This window comes from Hyalella azteca, unplaced genomic scaffold (genome assembly GCF_000764305.2).
Source record: "Hyalella azteca isolate HAZT.00-mixed unplaced genomic scaffold, Hazt_2.0.2 contig2797, whole genome shotgun sequence".
Lineage (NCBI taxonomy): Eukaryota > Metazoa > Arthropoda > Malacostraca > Amphipoda > Hyalellidae > Hyalella > Hyalella azteca.
In genome coordinates this window covers 299,411-316,313 of record NW_025933058.1, presented here as the reverse complement: position 1 = coordinate 316,313, position 16,903 = coordinate 299,411, and the positions used below count along the sequence as shown (strand labels likewise).

General features: G+C 38.9%; 2 protein-coding genes and 1 non-coding gene across 4 annotated transcripts in view; 1 reads left to right on the top strand and 2 right to left on the bottom strand.

Moving 5' to 3' along the window:
- Positions 1-4,970: 4,970 nt before the first annotated feature.
- Positions 4,971-5,043, bottom strand: Trnaf-gaa. The gene has a single exon. It is a non-coding gene; the product is annotated as a tRNA-Phe (tRNA).
- Positions 5,044-8,704: 3,661 nt separating this feature from the next.
- LOC108664442 (cation-dependent mannose-6-phosphate receptor) overlaps positions 8,705-16,903 on the top strand; it is a 15,830-nt gene continuing 7,631 nt past the window's right edge. The window contains exon 1 of the mRNA XM_018151027.2: positions 8,705-9,032. Within this exon, the coding sequence (XP_018006516.1) occupies positions 8,875-9,032 (158 nt within the window). The 5' untranslated portion in view covers positions 8,705-8,874. The remainder of the gene's footprint in view (positions 9,033-16,903) is intronic.
- LOC108664441 (protein phosphatase 1 regulatory subunit 12A) lies at positions 10,546-16,074 on the bottom strand. Of its 2 annotated transcripts, none has more exons than XM_018151026.2 (3): positions 15,818-16,074; positions 14,215-14,535; positions 10,546-13,877 (listed from the first exon to the last, which is right to left on the bottom strand). In XM_018151026.2, the coding sequence occupies exons 2-3, from the start codon at positions 14,513-14,515 to the stop codon at positions 11,287-11,289; spliced, it is 2,892 nt and encodes a 963-aa protein (XP_018006515.1). In that variant the 5' UTR covers positions 14,516-14,535; positions 15,818-16,074; the 3' UTR covers positions 10,546-11,286. The 2 variants fall into 2 exon arrangements, with proteins under 2 accessions (XP_018006515.1, XP_047741658.1); XM_047885702.1 differs by lacking the exon at positions 15,818-16,074 and adding an exon at positions 15,282-15,297.

Below are 16,903 nucleotides of genomic sequence, written 5' to 3'. Positions count from 1 at the left end.
TGAGCTAAAATTCACGGTCAATAGGAAAGGTAAGAACAAGAGGATCGATCAAGAATTGAAAAGCAAGCTTGGAAAATGCCTTAAGTGCGTGAAAGTTCCCCATTTAAATAAATATTGAAAGTGCTTCGGCGATGAGTTTCATCAACAGCTAGGATTTCCATGATATAATTTAATAAATACAACCGACACCTTTGTTCTAGAGAAGCAAAGTAATGGAGTAAATTTTCTTTTCGTACTTTCAAGTGACTAGAAGTAAGAACGCTTACCAAATTTCAATAGCTCATCTATATATTTAAAGTTATATTTCCCAATTTCAATGCCACGTCACCGTCACGTGCCTCTATGTAATTGGCACGTATCCATAGAGCACAGTTACGTGAACGTGATTACGTTACGTGAACCTAATTAATTAATGGTTTCAGGGCCCTCCATGTATTTTTAGTTAATGGTTCACATCAATTAATTGTTCAGTAATTAATGGTTCATGGTTGCATGAACCTAATTTGATGCCACATCAAAACATTTGGTGTACATGAAGCCCATACGTACTCTTATTTCAGTGTCATCTGGCCACACATCTTAAGCACTCTAAATAATGTTGTCTGCAAATGTTTTAAAGACTTACATGAACATGCTTTAAAACATGCAGAATGGACAGGACTGTGCTTTATTACCTTTCCACTGAACACTTTTTCTGTAAAATTTAATGTTTTTACCGTCACTTGCAAAAGTATCACTTGTTGATTGTATGTTTTGACGCGCGTACTTCTTCTTCATACTTGTCACGACTCACGAATATTTTTCTTGTCATGATTGTGTACTTGACATGTTAATTACGAGTATCATGTTTATTACACCTATCATGTTCATCACACGTGTCATGTTCATCACACGTGTCATGTTCATCACACGTGTTCACCACACGTGTTCATCACACGTGTTCACCACACGTGTTCACCACACGTGTTCACCACACGTGTTCACCACACGTGTTCACCACACGTGTTCATCACACTCGAGGGCAGCACCACGCCAGTCACCACCTGCACCACAGCAGGACTTGGCAGCGACACTGACGTGAGGGCGACGCGCGGTGCCCTCGCGGACACGGGGGTGAGGGGAGAGGAAAGGGATGGGATAGTGGGAAGGGAGGTTGGGGTAGTGGGAAGGGAAGTAAGAGGATGTGAGGGAATGTGAGGGGAGAGTGAGTGGATGTGAGGGGCGAGTGAGGAAATGTGAGAGGAAAGTGAGGGAATGTGAGAAGAGAGTGAGCGAAAGTGAGGGGACGTGAGGGGAGAGTGAGGGGATGTGAGAGGAAAGTGATGGAATGTGAGAGGACAGTGAGCGAGAATGAGGGGATGTGAGGGTATAGTGAGGGGATGCCGGGGTCATGTGAGGGTGCGTTTTGCCAAGAATACAAACATAAACGAACATCTTATTGTTTTTATCGTTGGGATTATCAGAGCGACTTGTGTAGTCCACGCAGAAGAGCTCAATGTTAGGAGTTTACTTCTGCGATGAAAATTAATTTAAGATTCTTTTTTATCTGAGATTCTGGACAGTCGTCTAAAATCTTCGTGGCATTTTTGTAACTAAGGAGCCTGCATTAAAAGCAAACAACTTGAAACTCAGTACAAAGTTTATTATTATTTTATTATTATTATATATTAAATCTGTCTCTTATACACATCTAGATGTGTATAAGAGACAGGCGTGCAGAGGGTGCGATTTACTTTTTCAAAATTAATGTCCTGCTATGAAAAATTTTTACTCAAATAAATCTATCTCAAAAAGGTGCCGTCGAACTATTACACTATTGACCTAACCTTTCATAATCATTTATAATTTACCTTGCTAATTTCCCGTCGCCTTGTTTTTTTTCTGGCTTGAATATTTTCTTTCCCGTCACTTGCCGCTACACATAGTGCTATCCTCGCTGCCCCCAAATATTAATTGGGTAACACCAACACATCACTTATTTTTCAAACGATCATACTCAACTTAATATATTTTCATTGCACTAAACATCTCTGACGGCATATGCATTCCATTAGTAATCGAACTTTTGAATTTAAATGCATGTGCTTAACATTGAAAACATACAACTCAAATTTTTTGACACATCCGACACACAACTTATATTTTTTTCAAACGCCCATAAGTTGAAAAAAGCTCAAGGGACTGTTTTCAAAGCTGCATTGCTGTCTCTTATACACATCTAGATGTGTATAAGAGACAGACATAACATAACATAACTTAACGGAACAAAACATAANTAATTATTGCTGTCTCTTATACACATCTAGATGTGTATAAGAGACAGCGCAGGGACAGAGCAAGGGACAGAGCAGGGACAGAGCAGGGACAGAGCAGGGACAGAGCAGGGACAGAGCAGCGACAGAGCAGGGACAGAGCAGGGACAGAGCAGTAGCTGATCACTGCAAAAAACCATCTGGCACTTCTCCAAACTGCCGCAGGTGCGCGGCAGCGTTGCTGTAGCCTTCGTATTGTGCACGTATGTACAGTTCGTTCGTTTGTACATAGCGAGTGTACAGAGCGCTATTATGCATAGAGTTTCAATGTGTGCACAGTACGTGTATACAGTGCGTATGTAAAGAGCGTGTGTACTGTGAGTATGTACATTGCGTGTGTACAGCGTAATTGAGTACGATGTATGCGTATAGTTTACGTGCGTATATACAGTGTGCGTAAACAGCATGATTGCATACTGAGTAAGCAGATGACTTGTGTCGTACGACCAAATACTGTACGTTGGCTGAAAATGTAGAGAACAAGTCTTTCGAATTGAAATATACCGGGGATGCTCGGGACGTGTTTTAATGACTGTAACATGCTGGGGACGTGTTTTATTGACTGTAACATGCTGGGGACGTGTTTTATTGACTGTAACATGCTGGGGACGTGTTTTATTGATTGTAACATGCTGGGGACGTGTTTTATTTAATGAAACATGTTTATAATGCTTTTTTTCGACATCGAGAACGCGATTTTCGGACTGAAAATGTCGAAAACGTGTTTTTTACTTAAACATGATGAAAACGTGTTTTTTGCATTGATGCATGTTGATAACAGGTTTATCCGTCCTGAAACATGTTAACAACATTTTTTTATGCATTGAAATATGTTTTGAAAGTGTTGTTTGCACTGAAACCTGCTTAGACAGTATTTCTAGAAGGGAACACGTTTGAAGCGTGTTAAAAAAAATGTTTTAACATTTTGTACAAACTGACACTCAATGCTTTTCAAGTCACCCCATGTATTTTTCTGAGTGTTGAATGTTCCGCATAGACTGCAACTGTTAATAGACGTGATGTGTTGTGTGATGTGACGGGGTGGCTTGTGCGTTTGATGTGTTGTGTGATGTGACGAGGTGGCTTGTGTGTTTGATGTGTTGTGTGATGTGACGAGGTGACGTGTGTGTTTGATGTGTTGGTGTGATGTAACGAGGTGACGTGTGTGTTTGATGTGTTGGTGTGATGTGACGAGGTGACGTGTGTGTTTCATGTGTTGGTGTGATGTGACGAGGTGACGTGTGTGTTTGATGTGTTGGTGATTACCTATTCAGAAATTAATTCCTTCATTCATTTGTAAAGGAAAATAAACGTTGAGAGTTCCTACATCGCAGCGAGCGTTCACTAAATGAATGTAAATGTTATTTTTTGCCTGTTCCCATGAATATGTACAATCATTCCGAATTTTCTCAATACTTTTAAAAATGTCAACTTTCCTACCACTTCATTGCGCTGAAACTCACCTTAGTCAATATTTTCGAAGTATTGTCACCATTAATGCAGTTTTTTATCAAAATTATGTACCAAATTTTTACCACGAATTTCATTCGTAGATAAAAAGTTTTGCATATTTACTAACAGGTTCTAGCTGCTCTTGAGGTACAAATGAACATGAAGTTTAGAAACAAAATTGCATAAACGTGTTGCAAAAAATGACGTGTTGCAAAATTGCACGTGTTACGTGTTTTAAGAATCAAGTTTTCCAGGAGTGGCAGGTTAACCAAAGCCGTAGGTTAAGCTTCCATACAAAGAAAATACAATACAAATATAATTATTGTTTGCCTCAATACAAAGAAAATGCAAAAATAGATTGGTTCGCATTTCTTGGACTGCAACTAACTTGCTTGATAGCTCATCGGCAAAGATATTATGTGCCACATTATTAGCCACCACTGCATTTAACTCACCACCTTTCGATTCAAGCTGGACAATGCTTTTCAAAATACATTTTGCTGTAGTAAAAGAAGACAATGCCTGTGATTTCTGATCCAAAACAAATCATAAGATAACAAAACAAATTTGGATAGAGGTTGAAAAGTTTCCGACAAATTGAGTACAATTTTGAATAAAATTCAATTAAAGTTCAAACTAATCTCCGGATAACTTTGGACAAAGTTTTGACAAATCTCGGGTCAAGGGTCGGAGAAAGTAGAGATATTTATGCGTAAAATTTCGCGCCCGTCGATTGATAAAGCTGGTTATCAATTATGCACCACGTGGAATAATATTTGAATGCACGTATATCGTTTCTCACCAACAATCTACTTTCAGCAGGATATATGTAAAAAATGTTGTAGTACCATTTTATACATTCTACGTTAATGTTGCAGTTATTTTAAAGCTATGGCAGTGCTCCCGTTTGGCCTGTGGTAATTACTACCTCAGAAACACTTTCAAATGATATAAATGTTATTTACTTCAAGTATAAATTCAGGCATGCGTTTAATATTCATTCATACGAGTTTAATATACAGGGCCTATACTTTCCAAAAAAGTTAAGAGATCGTAAGTTCATCTGCCAATCATTGACGGCATTTCAAGCAAAGTCCACCAATCATAGACAAGAAAATAGAGCGTAAGTACTTACGTTCGCTTAGCGAGTTTTGAAAATATGGCCCCTGATCAGCAGTGCGGCTAGCCGGCTCTGTAAAAAGTTTATGCCCAGACCCGGGATCGAACCGGGGACCTTTAGATCTTCAGTCTAACGCTCTCCCAACTGAGCTATCTAGGCACGCAGCAAAGCGCTCATTGTATCATTCAAATCACTCATTCAATTGATTTTTCTTATTTTTTTATGAATTCATGAAGAAACATGCAAAGAAAATCTGAAATATTAGTATAAATAACGGAATAGATCCATTTAAAAAAAAATAAACATTTCCTGAATCGAATTTCTGTACAAATTCTAAACTTATAAAAAAGAATTTGTATTGCTTGACTAATTTTTTCTCAATTCAAACATTTTTTATCCTATGTTTACATAGTAAAAAACTTTGTACAAAACCCCTTCTGAAATATTCCTTGATCAATGGTAAGGATTATTTTTTTACTTCAGTTCTACCTTTCATTTTTCTGCTGATTTTTAAGCGCCAGAAATATTATTTCTTATCTACTTAAAAAAAAACTAACTCTTAGCCAGTTTAATAGATGCAGCACATATTTAATTACTATATCCTAACCATTAACAACCCCTTCTACATCCCTCGACCCATTTCTGCCTCTAATCCAGCGTTCAAGCCACGAAACTAGCTGGCATGACTTCAACTGTAGGTTTTAGCATCAGTCCAGCGAATTTCGACCGTGCTAATTTATTGAAGTTGCATTCTGGAATTTCCGAACGGACAATTTAGCTGATCTCTGAAACATTTTCAATAAAGATGCTGCGATTTTTCGCCTAATTTGTACTTGCTTTAAAATTTTTGGTTCATTTATAAGTCTAAATATACAACGCTGGCCGCTATATTCAAAGTTAACGCTACTCATCATCTCATAGAGCGAAATAAACATCACGTGGTGAAGCTATGATGACAGACTGCCATTGAAGACCTGGACAGCTTCTGGGCGATTAACAGTCGGCAGCCATTTAATTTGAACATGGCATTATAGATTACAAGAAGATAAATCAAGATTCTTTCTTTATTTAATGAAAGACGCAGGCATTCTCGTTTTGCAATCAATTAAATGCATAAAAAACTTACTTCTATTCGTCGTTATCAATACAAATAAAACAGGATTTTTATTAGCATTTTATACTACGTAGACTACCATGCAACGCACAGCCCATCAAGCCATACGGATCATATTAAGCTTTAAATTATTTCAAATACAACAGTTATGTCCGTAATACAGAGCTGAGTTTAGCAGCACCTTCATCAGCTCGTGACGTCACACAGGGCCTCCGTGAGCACGCAGCCTATCGAGCTGTGGAGAGCGTCTAGAAGCGTGTTAATCTTGTCCACAATAGAAGCTAATATCTTAATTACGCGCGCCAGTTTAGCGTGACCACAAAGTCCATCAGAACCAGACTTTTGTACCTGCAGCGTTCACAGCGAACTGTGGTGGTGATGATGATGCCTTGACTGCGCTCAGGCTACAGGCCACATCAGGCCTACACTTCAGAGCCGACATCACTATGTTATGTTATGTTATGTTATGTAAGGTCCGGTCTAGCCTATAGGCTATAGTATAGCCGGTCTACTGAAGCTCTGGTCTAGTCTCTGGTATAACCGGTCTACTGAAGCTCTGGTCTAGTCTCTGGTATAGCCGATCTACCTAAGCTCCGGTTTAGTTTTTAGTCTAATTAACTGGTCGACTCGGCCGATGAGTCAAAGATCAGTCAAAGTTTGATGTCATTGTCTTCTCAGTGAAAACACACGAATTGAAGAAGGACGTAAGTCGAAAAATGACCCCAAGTTTGTCGCTAAAATTTCGATCGCTTGTGTAAAAAAATATTTTATCATGCTAACAATGGAAATCGAAACATGAAATGAAGGCGTTTATTTTGATATCCAAACAGAGTATCGCAGCTTTGCTCGGGGGTGTATTAAAATTAGGATTCTGCAAATGAATAATTAATTTCAGGCGGGGTTAAAGTTAATTAAGGAAACCTTGGAACCTGGCCCCGGCAATATGAACGGGCTATTTGAGCGCGTATTTATGGATGCTCAATATCCCATAATATCCGGTGTCGCAATATTAATTTGTATAATTAAATCAAGTATCGCGGAACAGAGGTTGACTAAAAAGCTTAAAGATAATTTCTAATAAATTAAATGTATTGCGGGAAAAAATCGTCAGGAACCCATAAATTGTATGAATGTGAGTAAATTTTTAAATGAAACTGTGAACCGGTCTGTTCTTAATCATCATTACTTAGTTACAAGATAATTTATGACGACTGGGAACATCAAGTGATGTACAGCTTCCAAAATCCCTGCTATATCCATGCATCCCGAACAACACCGGAGTTCCAAGAAGGATAGAATTAAAAATTGCAATTTCATTTAAATGCAAAATGGGATATTGACAGTTGCTCTTTAATAAATGTAGCGGCCGCTACCGCTACCGCTACATGCTCTAAAGTCTAAATGTAGCGGGCGCTACCGCTACCGCTACAAATGCTTAAATGTAGCGGCCGCAACATGTAGCGCGCCACTGCTCACCTCTGGTAACAACTAACATGTTGACACTAGTAACAGGCTGAGGTTGACAACATTACACCGAAATCTTTCGTACAGTTTTATTCTGTAATTTATATTATATATGTATCATGCTGGTTTTTAGATAATATTTAATACTATTAAGTAAAATCTAAAGGCTTTATCTATAAATGTAGCGGTAGCGCTGTAGCGGCAAAACCTCGTATACCTACTTAAATATGTAGCGGGCGCTACCGCTACCGCTACATGTAGCGCGCTACTGCCCACCTCTGTCTGAAGCTTACAAGTTATTGTGATAGCAGGGAAGACAATGTTAGAAAGGGATTGCAGCATCTCCGCAATCGAGTCATAGTTTCGCTTAGTGAAGTAAAATTTAAAAACTCTCATTTAAATGTTATCAACCAAATTCAGTTTCAAATTTTGTTGTACATTTGCTCGAAAACCGGTTTACTTTGAGACGAATTCTGGAATCTCAAACTGGCTGTCACTCCCTGGTACGTTTAGACGTATTCTTTCTTCTTGCCGGAAGCATCCCAGTAGTTACTATTACTAACTTCTTTGGCTGCATATACGAAATTGAGCTCTTAGAAGTAAAAAGAAGCAACTCGAAGCACATATACCTTGAATACCTGAAGTTACCCGAGCAGAAAAATCTGCCGATGCAACAACACATTAGTTACCTCAAGTAACCAACACAACTGCAGCTCTCTGATGCAACAACACAAGAGTTACCTCAAGTAACCGACACAATTACAGCCCCCCTGATGCAACAACACAAGAGTTACCTCAAGTAACCGACCCAATTACAGCCCCCCTGATGCAACAACACAAGAGTTACCTCAAGTAACCGACACAACTGCAGCTCTCTGATGCAACAACACATGAGTTACCTCAAGTAACCGACACAACTGCAGCTATCTGATGCAACAACACATGAGTTACCTCAAGTAACCGACACAACTGCAGCCCCCTTATGCAACAATGCAAGAGTTTCCTCAAGTAACCGATATTAACAATTCAGGTGATTACGAATTTTTTACAGATGAAACACTGTCCAGAAGTGTATATAGAATCAAAATTGCCAGGAAATTGCAGTATACTTATTATTAGTTGCTAATAAATTAATTTATGCGCCACATCTCTTCCGACTTATCAACCCTTAATTCGAAATGGGCGGAAATAATTTTTTTTTCCGTTCATACGGAAACGGTCAAGTTATTTGTGCTGTAGCCTTTAACAGCTGTTCATTGGCCACTTGTCCTGTTCATCTAGCAGCCTCATGTTTACCACTTACCAGCCTGGTTTCATTTAGTTAATTTAAATATTCGTTCGCTTCTTTCATACCTACGTAGTTTAACAGTATACTACCATTTTATGAAGAAGTTTTTTCTGTAAATTCAACAATGACGCTAGTAGCAGTTCAAATATTATTGTGCATAAGTTTACTCATCAACGCTCCTCAAGTCAAGGCTGACTGTCAGATAGACCCAAGTGTGGCTGAGCAAGACAAGCCAGCTGTATCTGATGTTATCAACCTTCTCAAGCCATTTGAGGGTCAATTGTGAGTTACAAACTTTAATTGTAATATATGATCTAGGTATATGGATTCTTTTTACTTTTATGGACATAAATTTTTGTAGACGCAATCAAGTTTTCTTTTTTTCTGTCTTTGCAGCCCAGCATAGGAATTTTCCGGTATTATTGCAGATTAACTACATCCAAAAAAAAGGGTGTTTTTTTTTTTTTAATTATATGTTTTTTGGGGTGTAGATTACGAATCTGAAATCCATTTTTGGCGGTCGGCATCGGAAAACCGATTTTTTTCAATAATACCGATCACACGTAGCTGTCTCTTATACACATCTAGATGTGTATAAGAGACAGATTTATNGTCTGTCTCTTATACACATCTAGATGTGTATAAGAGACAGCATTTACCTCACTCAGCGAAAGAAATTTCACTCAACTAAAAATTAATGCATCATCGGTCGTCATAAAAGTGTACATAGAATGTCATAGATAGAATTGTGCACCGGGCAACATAGAATGAAAAGTAATTAACCTAAACTATGATTTATTTCTCCAAATAATATATGATGGTTGTCACTAAAATATTCCTTTCTGTTTCAGGTTTGTTTTTATGATCTTTTTTTGTTATAGTGAATTTACTTGACCAAATTAAATGATGTGAAATTACAAGCCGTCCTGTAAGCTTACAGATACAGAAGAAATGCTACATGGCTGCTGATATGAAGCTTGCAGTGAACAAGGTCATTGTAAATGCATAATGGCCTGTCCATGTATACGGTTATATCACATCAATAATACGACAATGTATGGATATGGTAATATTGTATCAATAAAGGATAAACAAGCAAAAATCACAGAAAATGTCATTTATTCTACATCTACATCATCTACAAAAGAAGAGAAGGACTTCAGAGTAGTACTGTTAGTAATGGATGAGTACACTTTGCATGCTTCAAACGTTTTAAAATTGAGTTTTATTTCTTTCAAGTGTCCCAGATTACCCCATTCCCAGGGGTAATTCGGGATGCTTTTATTTTGCATTTGGCACCTGACGAATAGCATATGGAATTTTTTTGGAGATCTCATTCAATAGCCCTGGCAAAGAGCTATAAAAATAAGCCCAAATTTGTTTATGAAATGCTTCATGGTAAGAAGTTATTAAAGAAAAATGCTCAAAACCATCCCTTATAACCCTGTTAAACATCCCTAAGTGTCAGTCACCTAACTGTAATAAAATTTTTCTTTTCTAGCACTCTTATTGCATAGGCACTTCTGCAGCTACTTTACATTTATTAATATGATTATTTGTAAATTTAATGGATTTTATAACATGTATTTATATCATTTATTTAGGTTTTGATTTCATTCATTACCATTTTGTCTCTAATTTATGTTCTATATATCAATAATAACACAGTTTTTAAGTTAGTTATGAGCAGCTTTATCATAGTAAGTATTTGACATTTTGATCAAATATATGAAACTATGTATATACTAGTTTTGTAACAAAGTGTTTACCAAATGGCTCTGAATAAAATAAAATCTTTATGCAATCATTTATTGAAAAACAGCTTAAAACTGACATAGTATATTAGTATAATCATGAATAAACTTTTAATTAATAATCAATGCTCTTATGTACATACTTGGAAGGTAAATTTTCAACCACTTTGACCTCACCCTACAGAATTATTTAAGCATTGCCATGTCACAGTTTCAATCACAAGAGAATTACAAGACTTTTTAAATATACCTAGCAGAAACTACTTCAATCGGCGCGTTCTCATTAAAATGTAACATTGGTCTATGCCTTGTCTAGTCAACGACGTTTTTCATGTTTTTTTCATTCAAAGCTAAGCAAGGCTGGTATTTTTTTTATCAAATCCTCACTCAGAATCACCCGAAACAAAATAACGATGAATTCCCCCGTGAGTCTATAAAATTTGTCCAAAACTCTCTGTCAAACTTTTCAGTTCAGATAGAGTCGGCTAGTGCAGAGGAAGAACGTTACCGGTATGTGCTATAATGACTTGCTGAACATTTTAGTTTCGTAATAATGGGCGAGCCGTGAGTCATTTAAAATATTTTGATGGTAAAATGTACTTTGATACAATTTTATAGAAGTTATGACCATGAGCGCCGGTCAATTTTACCATTGTTTAATTCACAACCGTAAATTGTCGGCTTCAAAAATACTACGGTACTATTTATGGAGCTGAACTTGATCGTTGATTAATTTAACAATATTGCAATGTAGTATTTTGGTAGAAATACCGTTGCATTTTCTACATTACAACACACCGTCCTTTCCTTTTGAAAATATTTTTATCTGGCTCGTATTCTGGAGCCTTGAAGACCTTGCGGCTACGTGAAGGACTATCAGGCGGTCTGAAAAACTGGGCGGACGATGAAGTGGCGTAAGTGTTTGTCGCGCCCCTTGAAATAACTGGCGTCAGTCCTTCTGATTCCTCCATGATTAGCGTCTGCCTCGACTGCTGCCTCCTGAGCTTTAATTCTTGTAAGGATCCTGAAACAGGCTTCTCTTGGGAATGTCCTCGGTTGTCTGGTAAAGCTTCGTATTTCTTGCGACGAAGCGGTACTGGAGTTTGGCTTACTGTGGTTACAGGCGGGGCTCGAGAATCGTTTCTCGGCGTCTTCTCACCAGAAATAATAGTTGAACTTTTATCTATCGTTTCTTTATTTACTTGGCTACTAAATTTGGGAATCGTTGCATCTTTGCTTTCTGTTTTTGGAGTTCCTTCCCTGGATTTTTCTACTTCACTAAGAGTGTGTCCGGAATCTTTTTTGATTGCAGTAGACTTTGGGCTTTCGGAACTGGGTAAGGATGCGTCTTTTTTATGTGATGCTGTTGCTTCTTTCTTACCTGGCTGAGCTACGCCCAGTGCTCCGACCTGGGACGGATTTTCCTTCTTTCTTCTTTCTTGAGAATCACTTTCTTGGGATGAAATTGACGAAGAATCTACTTCATAGAGATTATCATCTGCAGTGAAGATACCATTTTGATATGTTGTTGCTGAAGGGTTGTTGTTGGCGGAAGATGAAGAAAAACTTCCATTAGTAAGGGAAGGATCATCATACAATGAAGTGTTTGAAATTTCGTTTTCGTACAATGAACTGGATTTTTCGTCCTGAGAGGTAAGCGGTGTATCATTTTTGTAAAGCGAAGAGCCTGCCTTCTTGTCACTTGATGGAGCGACCGGCTTTTCGGCGTTGTTTGCCAAGTAAATTCGTGGCTCAGTGTCATATATTGACGTTCCTCGTGAACCATTGTCATACAGTGTGGTAGACGCAGGCTCCTCTTTTTTAAGAACTGCCGATGGATAGGTTTTACTCGTTTCCAAGGCTCCAAGGGCTGCCTGTTCAAGGTCCGACGATTCACTGTCAGATGGTAGGGTATATTCATTATTCTTTAATGTAGAACTGTTCAATGGTTCTGCGGTGTTGACGTATGTGTTGCCAGGTTTATCAGCCTCCGCCATTTCTTCTTCCTGTAACTCGTAGACATGTTCAGGAGGATCGTTGCCGAATGGTGAAGGGTGAACCGAACCGGTGAGCTCGTTTGAGTTTGCTATTGGTTCTTCATTGGCGAATATTGGCTCGGAATGAACTGTCCCGCTAGCGGCTGCTGGAAGTACATCGATCTTTGTTGGCCCTTGGCTGAGCTCCGATCGTATTCCCTCTTGTATTTTTTCACAGTCTTCGCTCTCTTCGATTTCTTCTAAACTCTGTTTAGGATTAACTTCTGTTTCACTGCCTTGGGTGGACTTGACCTTCTGGATGTCGGGTTTCTTCTTGACGAGTAGGAGATCGTAAGAGTTGTCGTAGGCTTCGTATGAGTCCCTGCGTATGAAGTTGGCGTTCTTTATGGTTGGTGCTTGTTTTTTCGCCTCACGGATGGAGCTACGCTTGGTGCTGATGCTCTCAACCCTCTTTAGCACAGGCATGAAGTCACCGTCTCCAATCAAGGATGATTTACTGCTTTGAATCTCGTTTTTGTCAATTGGGCTATCGATTTTATTTTGAAGAACTTCATCGATGTTAGTTTCCCTTGAAGTTCCTTCTAAGAAGCTCAAGGGCTCATTCTCCGCAACGGTGTCATCAGATGCGAGTGAGTCCAGCGACGCCATTACCTCGAGTTCTTTGTGTTCACGTTTTAATTGTGGTTGATCAGTTTTGAGAAGGCTCTGCACAGCTTTTCTGGTGTCCAGTGAATCCGCAAGTTTCAAGGGATCTACCCCAGAGTTGTTTAACGCTCTCAAATTGGCTTGTCTTTTAGTCACCAACAATGTCAGCGCTACAATATTATTGAAGAAAGCTGCTACATGCACAGGTTCCCAGCCGTCGCAGTCTCCGATGTCGACACTCGCCCCGTTGTCCAGCAGGAATTCCACTACGTCATTGAATCCGTGGGCAATGGCCACGTGAAGTAGAGTAGCTCCTTCTTCATTAACGAATGCATCCAAGCTCATGTTTTCTTTGACCAATTCCTTGACGTCTTCGAACATTGTCACATGGAGCTCGGTTCTCTTTTCCTGTACTTGTTCGTTGGTGATACCTTGACTGCGCATTGCTTCCTCTATGACGTTCAGAGTGTTCTCGTCTTCAGCGATATCAAAAGGCATGTCGCCATCACCATTGATGGCGAGTAGCTCTGCACCAGCCTTTATCAAAGCTTTCACTATATCTGTGAATCCACAAGTAGCTGCAGCATGAAGTGGTGTCCAGCCATCTTTGTCGGAGACGTTCACCTTCGCCCCGTGGTCGAGAAGGAGCTTCACCATCTCAATGTTGCCGTCGATGCAACAATTGTGGAGCGCTGTTAGCCCCTCGTAGTTGTTTGCGTTTGGGTCCAAACCTGGAGAAAAACTATGCCTGTAGTTTTTATTCTTTTTAGTGTTTTTAGCCTGTAATTGTTTGAAACACATTCTACAAATTGTTTGAAACAGGTTCTGCAAATTGTTTGTTTAGGAATTTCAGTGTTCAGAAATACCAACTCATATGTCAAAATTTTTATACATAATGTGCACACATTAGCTGCCGCTGTTTTAAGTTAGACTGTTATAACACCGCAGCTTTCAGCTACGAACTTTTGCAAGCTATTAATCGGGAAAATCTTAGCTTATTTTATTCGTGCATTGGTGATTTCATAAGTTTGAAGAAAGATGATTTTAATACACAAGAAATCTGCTCACCTTTCTTCATTAGTTCTCTCATGTCATCCACGGCGCCTTTAGCCGCGGCGTCCATGAGAGGCACGTCTGGCGGGAACTTGATCTTGGCATGCCTACCCCCGGCTGTGGCAGGGGCGGCGCCCCTCTTCTCGAACTCCTCGAATATCTGCAGTTGTTTGATTCTGTTGCTCTTTGCCTTCTTGGCGCGTTCTTCGAGAGAGACTTGATCGTTACGCTTCATGTCGGCGACGAGGGCGCCGTGGTCCAGGATGTCTAGCTCCTCTTCACCCCTCGCCGGGGGCGGGTCTTCTTCAACCGCCATTTTTGGTCCTTCTTCTTAACCTGAGCAAATTAATTAATTAGTCACAAATAATAATAATCGATAAAACTTGGTTTGTGTACAGCTAAATTAGACGCGAGAACCGCAATCTTTGGTGCTCCTTGTTAACCTAAATAAAAAAATTAATTACTTATGATCGATAAGCTTGGATTGTGGACAGCTAAATCAGACGCGAGAACCGCCATTTTTGATGCTTCTTGATAAGCTAAAAAATAAATTAATTAGTTATGATCGATAAAGCTTGCTTTGTGTTTACATGTAAATTAGACGCGAGAACTGCTATTTTTGTTGCTCCTTGATTACCTAAGTAAAAAAAATTTAGTTATGGGCGAGAATGGTTGTTTTGTGTATACCAGTTAAATTAGACGTCTAAAGCTCATCAATGGCTTACATTATCGCGGCAGAGAAACAATGTTTATCTATCGCCGAAATTGCCCTTGGACGTGGTCCGAGCAATGTCTAGCCTTGATTGGCTAGAAAACGAGGAAATTCAAATTCTCATAAATTAGAAATGTATGAGAAACGCCTTCTATTTTGTTTGTAGGGCTCAAAATTAGTTTAAAATTGGTTATTTTGTAAGTAACATCGGATAAAACATTCATCATTCAAGATTTGTATATTTACTCCAGTGTTGTGTGCCTAAAACATTCACTGTTGTGCCAAAACATTAACTGCACTCACTAAAACATTATCTGCACTCATCCCTTCATCACAAGTATACTCATCCCTTAACATTAACTGCACTCACTAAAACATTAGCTGCACTCATCCCTTCATCACAAGTATACTCATCCCTTAACATTAACTGCACTCACTAAAACATTAGCTGCACTCATCCCTTCATCACAAGTATACTCATCCCTTAACATTAACTGCACTCACTAAAACATTAGCTGCACTCATCCCTTCATCACAAGTATACTCATCCCTTAACATTAACTACACTCACTAAAACATTAGCTGCACTCATCCCTTCATCACAAGTATACTCATCCCTTAACATTAACTACACTCACTAAAACATTAGCTGCACACATCCCTTCATCACAAGTATACTCATCCCTTAACATTAACTACACTCACTAAAACATTAGCTGCACTCATCCCTTCATCACAAGTATACTCATCCCTTAACATTAACTACACTCACTAAAACATTAGCTGCACTCATCCCTTCATCTCAAGTATACTCATCCCTTAACATTAACTACACTCACTAAAACATTAGCTGCACTAATCTCTTCATCTCAAGTATACTCATCACTTAACATTAACTGCACTCACTAAAGCAGTAGCTGCATATTACGTCTCCAATGTAGTTTTGCCGGAGCTCAATAGTCGCTGTTCAGCTTCAAGTCACTAAAATTACGAGAGTTAGAGTGCTCACGATTTAGCAGTCACGTGTGTCACATAAATATATTTTTCTGCATAAGAACATTGATATAATGCCCTCAAATTCAGGCTATAATTTTTAGTAAAGAGGCTTTATTTTAATGGTAATTTCTGAATATATAGACACGTTCCTGTGCGTGGGCACTGCTACGTACTGCTGTGTCTTTATAGCAGGTTTTTGATGCTCCTTTAGCGGGGCCTCCTTATCAGTTGTTATCTCAATCTGCTGATACTAACTCCATGTAGTCATAGTTTTGAATAAGCGAGGGCCATAAACTAAGTGAAATATGGCTCTTTTATTTACAATTCTTGACTCGACGAAGAATGCGGAAAATGTAATGATTGAAACTGCGTAGTCTTACAATCACATTGTGCGAGGATTACGCGGAAATTAAATCACATTCGAAAACATTATAACATAGAGCGTTGTCTGACATTCTTTATCATTATTGTAATTGTAACATTTGCTGCAGAATCAACCAATGCTGTCATTATGCATACAATAATTGTGATTTGGCACAAAAATGCATAGAATTTTAATAACGGTCTTCTATGTAAATTTATCTATATTCGTACAGGGAATAAATGAACATATCTGATTAGATTACGCATAGCTACACACATTTAAGCAGATGCTTGCTTCGGATCGTCTCAATGCGTCAGATATACGCAAATTTATTTAGTTTTTTCTTTGGTTCGGAAATTTTTTCTCTCTTTTCGTTTTCTTAGCTAGCCTGCACGTTTCTGTTTCATTCTCGTTCACTTTCTTCGCATTATCGTTTAGAGTTGCTTAAGTCTGACGGCCATCTCTGCACCTCGTCTCTGCAACTCGTCTCTGCAACTCGTCTCTGCAACTCGTCCCTGCAACTAGTCTTTGCAACTCGTCTCTGCACCTCGTCTCTGCAACTCGTCTTTGCAACTCGTCCCTGCAACTCGTCTCTGCAACTCGTCTCTGCAACTCGTCTCTGCAACTCGTCT

Excerpts from the sequence above, each read along its gene's own strand:
- LOC108664441 (XM_018151026.2), bottom strand. The coding sequence starts at position 14,515 with ATGGCGGTTGAAGAAGACCCGCCCCCGGCGAGGGGTGAAGAGGAGCTA. Across the intron at positions 13,878-14,214 it reads GAGAGAACTAATGAAGAAAG|GTTTGGACCCAAACGCAAAC; the intron begins GTGAGCAGATTT and ends GTTTTTCTCCAG.